The 4,198-nt window shown below is 37.6% G+C and overlaps 1 protein-coding gene across 1 annotated transcript; it reads right to left on the minus strand.

Annotated features, from left to right (window-relative positions):
- Positions 1–2,840: 2,840 nt before the first annotated feature.
- On the minus strand, positions 2,841–3,724 carry LOC108571459 (tropomyosin-2-like). Its single transcript, XM_017933514.1, has 5 exons — positions 3,624–3,724; positions 3,353–3,541; positions 3,215–3,290; positions 3,002–3,134; positions 2,841–2,923 (listed from the first exon to the last, which is right to left on the minus strand). Exons 1-5 carry the CDS (start codon positions 3,722–3,724, stop codon positions 2,841–2,843), a joined length of 582 nt encoding a protein of 193 aa, XP_017789003.1.
- Positions 3,725–4,198: the final 474 nt, after the last annotated feature.

Here is a 4,198-nt window from a genome sequence, read left to right on the forward strand (position 1 = left end):
ATACATACGATTAAAACATAAACATGAATGTATATATTTGAGAAAAAAGCACGTCAATCAAACTCGTAGAGTTCGATTAATTTGTTAGATCCTCTTCGGGAAGCGGGTATCGTTTAACGTGACGATAATATTATATATCACGTTTTTGTACATTTTTTCTTATGTCACCGACCGACTGACGTCCGCTCAACGAGGACTGCGTATGTAATACATTTATCCGGGTTCTTTCGATATTCCATTGTTTTCACCTCCGGGAATCTCTGGTATTTTCGATGAAAAATTTTTCCAACGTTATATACATAAAACAAATGTTTCTTCTGTTGAAATATTCTCCGCAGGATATTTTAGAGATTACGAGTGATTTTGCAATCGTTGTCCAACTATATTTTTTATCTCGATATATTATCGGTACATTGGTATAATTGACATAGCTACTATTTCCATGGGTATAAAAATGTATAGTTACAGTAAGAAATAACGTAGAGTTCGTATAGCTGAATTTTTAAATGAATTTTAATTAATGAAAATTAAATTTTCAGTCGTTGTATATCTTTTCAAGAAGCGTTGCATTTGTACGTTACACCGATGTTAATCGTCAGTTTGAACTATTTCAATCGCTTATTTCGCGAGTCGCAATTTTGATATACAGGGTGAGCCACGTGAAACAGGTCACCTAATTACCTTCTCTGTACGAGACAATTTTCATAGGCAATTTAAATGGTTTCAAAGGGCAAATAAGATTTAAAAATGCCATTTTTCTATTTCTTTTTTTTTTTTTTCAATGTTATCTGTCTTTAATGAATGTCTATATTTTTTTCTACCGTATGTTGCGGCAGACATCGACGTGCTCCTTAAAGTAACCTTGGACTCTAAAATTTTTCGCCGTTTCTTCCATGAAGGAAAATCGTTCCACGCTCCTCTCTTCCATTTTCCTATTATCTGTTTTACGTGGCGCACCTTTCAATCGTTATTTCGTGCTTTCATCAAAGCAGCCAGAAATTCCTCGGACACACTCGACCCTACTGCCAATCATTTTCTCTGCGTTAATCGTTAGGCCATACAAACGAGCCCCACAAACGGTACGTCTTAATTAAAGCGGTGACGTTACTTGGAACACCTCGAAATACACTAAACGCATCGTGTTGCACCTGGGTACGCGCGTTGTCGAAGGAAATGCAAGGATGTGAGAGAAAAGGATAACGATATGAATTCACTGCGTTGAAAAAAAAAAAAAAAGGAAACGTAAAATTTTACGTCTTTTTCGAAAGATCGAAGCTAGTCCTACAAGTATATCGTAAGTAACCGTATTCTCAAAGAGATAAACTAAAACGACGTAGAGAAATAAAGTTTTTAGCGAAAAGATGTGGAGAAATGGAGGAGAGACATCTTTTAGAACGTCTGAAAATGGTGGAATTTGTATCGTTGATTGGTCGATCCGACGTTCGTCTTGTACAAAAATATGTGTTTCTAAAGAATTCATCGAACAGTTCCCCTTATCGTGCGATTTTTCATACAGAACGTACCCTTTGTTTCGTATCTGAAGTTACGTCACCGCGGTTCGACCGCGTTTGCGAGCGAAGAACGAAGGCGTGGAGAGTGAGCAAATCAAACGAAACAATTATTACTGTAACTACTATTAGCGTCGTTGTAAAAAAAAAAAAAAAAAACAAATAATAAATAATAAAGAACTGAAAGAGAAGGGAAAGAAGGAGAGAGAGGAGAGAGAAGAGGCGCGAATGTGAGAGGGTGTGTGCCTGCGTATCGTGATTCTACGCTCTTGCGTGGCGTTGGCCACGTGCTGAGGGACGTCGAGAAACCACGCGGAGATAATCGCGATTATCTCACCGTGTTTCCAGTGATCGCGAAGCAAAACGAAGCGGCGTGGTGTGTGCACGTCGCGGCTGAAATTGTATTCGAGTCGGTGGTATAGGCGTTTCGAAGCATTGTGTCGATCGTAGAATCGATAAAAAATAAATTGATATCCTGTAAAGTACTGTACGACAATCACCTTTGTTGGCTTCTTTATTCATCCCCTTGAGGACGACGAAATTGGGTTTGATTTTTAGGCGAATTGCGTGAGACGTATCGTATAGAAAAACTGGGCTAAGTGAAAAATATGGAATTTTCGAGGAGAGCAAAAAGAAAATTTCGGAAAATCTTTTAATTCTTTAATGAAAAGTTTGGCGAATTTACAAATTTTTAAGTGAAAAGTTTGGAGAATATACAAATTTTTAAACGAAACGTTTGGAAAGTTCTGAAATTTAATGACGAAAACTTTGGAGAATTAAATTTTTAAACGAAACGTTTGGAAAGTTTTGAAATTTAATAACGAAAACTTTGGAGAATTAAATTTTTAAATGAAAAGTTTGGAATATTTAACAATTAAAAAATGAAAAATTTCGCGATGGAATATTTAAAAATTCTTTAATGAAAAGTTTGGCGAATTTACAAATTTTTAAGTGAAAAGTTTGGAGAATTTACAAATTTTTAAACGAAACGTTTGGAAAGTTCTGAAATTTAATAACGAAAACTTTGGAGAATTAAATTTTTAAATGAAAAGTTTGGAAAATTTAAAAATTTAACAATAAAAAATTGACAAATTACTTAATTATGTCAGCTAAAATTCACTCCCTGGAAACATTACGCAAGCAATAAAACGAAAATTGAAAATTTTTCTATCGGCGGTGCAGTACATATACGCCTACGTATCTCGTTAAAAATTCTACAATGCAACTGAAATACGTGAACAAGGTAAGTTCGAATGTGGTTTTTAATAGAAAACGTACAATACGTGCACACTGATGTGGAATACAGCAGAGTTCGATATTACAAAAGTTCGACTAATATCCGGTGAGTTCAGCGAACGTGGAATCCATGTCGTCGCAGATGTACTTGTATTTCTCTTTTTCCCTGAACAGGAAATCTAAAAATCGTATTGAAAGTTAAACCGACAAATTTCTAACTTCACAAAAATATAAAAACAAGATTAAAAAATATATACCTTCTCTTGCATCCAACTCTTTCGAGAACACTTTCACCATTTTCTCCGCGATGATAGCCCTCTTTTCAGCAGTCTTCAGTTTCATCTTCAACTCTTTCAGCTGTGTTTTAAATTCCTCCACCCTCTGATTGGCCTACGAAAATTCCAGAAAATGATACAAAAATATATTAATCAACAATACTTAAAAGCAAGCGTTGAACAATATTTTAATACCTTCTCTTCAGACACTTCTAGAGACTTTAATATATTACCAACAATGAACAACTCGTCCTCGCGTTCCATAATTTTCCTACGAATCGTCGTACTTCTCAATTTCATTTATCCCTTGCTAAACTGTAGTTATTTAATTACGATTCATCGTACATACGCCTCGCAAAAAAAAATTCTAATTCGTCCTCGACGAAAGCCAATTTCCTCGAGATCTCGTCCGATTTTGTGTCAGCGTCCTCCGCGATCAATCTCGCTTCTTTCAGCTGCGCCATCAGATGATCCATCCTCTCTTCGTCCTGTTTGCTTCTGTTCTCCAACACCTTGCAGATACTAAAAGCAATCATTTACTATGCGTCAAATTTCAAGCATTGCTCGTCTTTCTTCTCTCTTCCCTCTTTCACACAGAACAAACCGTTTTGCGTCCTCCGCCGTTTCCATCGCTTGCGTCAGCTTAGTTTGAGCGGTGAAACGACGTTCCTCGGATTTCTCCAGATTCTGCAAACACTGCTGCATCTTTCTGTTCAAAACTGCCAATTCCGATTGCGTCTACGGTCACGTTCGACAAAATTAGGATAATTCTCGTGATTTCGCGATATAAACGATCTACGACAAGTGTCCAAGATCTTTTAACCTTTTAGATACGGTACGCCACTATAGTGGCTTCCGCGGATGACATCAATTGGAACGGTACGCCACCGTAGTGGCGTTCCGCCGAGACCCTCTATTTTTACGGAACGCCACTGTAGTGGCTTTCGTGGATGGCACCAATTTGGACGGTACGACACTATAGTGACTTTCGCGGATATCATGATTTTCGACGGTATTACACATTTTTTGCTTTATTTCGCATTTGTTTCGCCTAAACCACATTTCCTGGCAATATCGGAGATAAAAGAATTGTCATGAACGGTTTTTGTGCCATCCGCGGCCAGGCGCGCCGTCCCAGGGGTACCCAGTTGCGGACGAGCGCGCCGTACCTAAAAGGTT

This window comes from Habropoda laboriosa, unplaced genomic scaffold, assembly GCF_001263275.1.
Source record: "Habropoda laboriosa isolate 0110345459 unplaced genomic scaffold, ASM126327v1 scaffold40, whole genome shotgun sequence".
NCBI classification, from domain to species: domain Eukaryota; kingdom Metazoa; phylum Arthropoda; class Insecta; order Hymenoptera; family Apidae; genus Habropoda; species Habropoda laboriosa.

Bases quoted from the DNA above. Each gene is read 5' to 3' on its own strand.
- LOC108571459 (XM_017933514.1), bottom strand. From the start codon at position 3,724: ATGCAGCAGTGTTTGCAGAATCTGGAGAAATCCGAGGAACGTCGTTTC. The intron at 3,135-3,214 runs GTATTAAAATAT...GAATTTTCGTAG, and splicing joins TAGAAGTGTCTGAAGAGAAG to GCCAATCAGAGGGTGGAGGA. The intron at 2,924-3,001 runs GTATATATTTTT...TACGATTTTTAG, and splicing joins AGAGTTGGATGCAAGAGAAG to ATTTCCTGTTCAGGGAAAAA.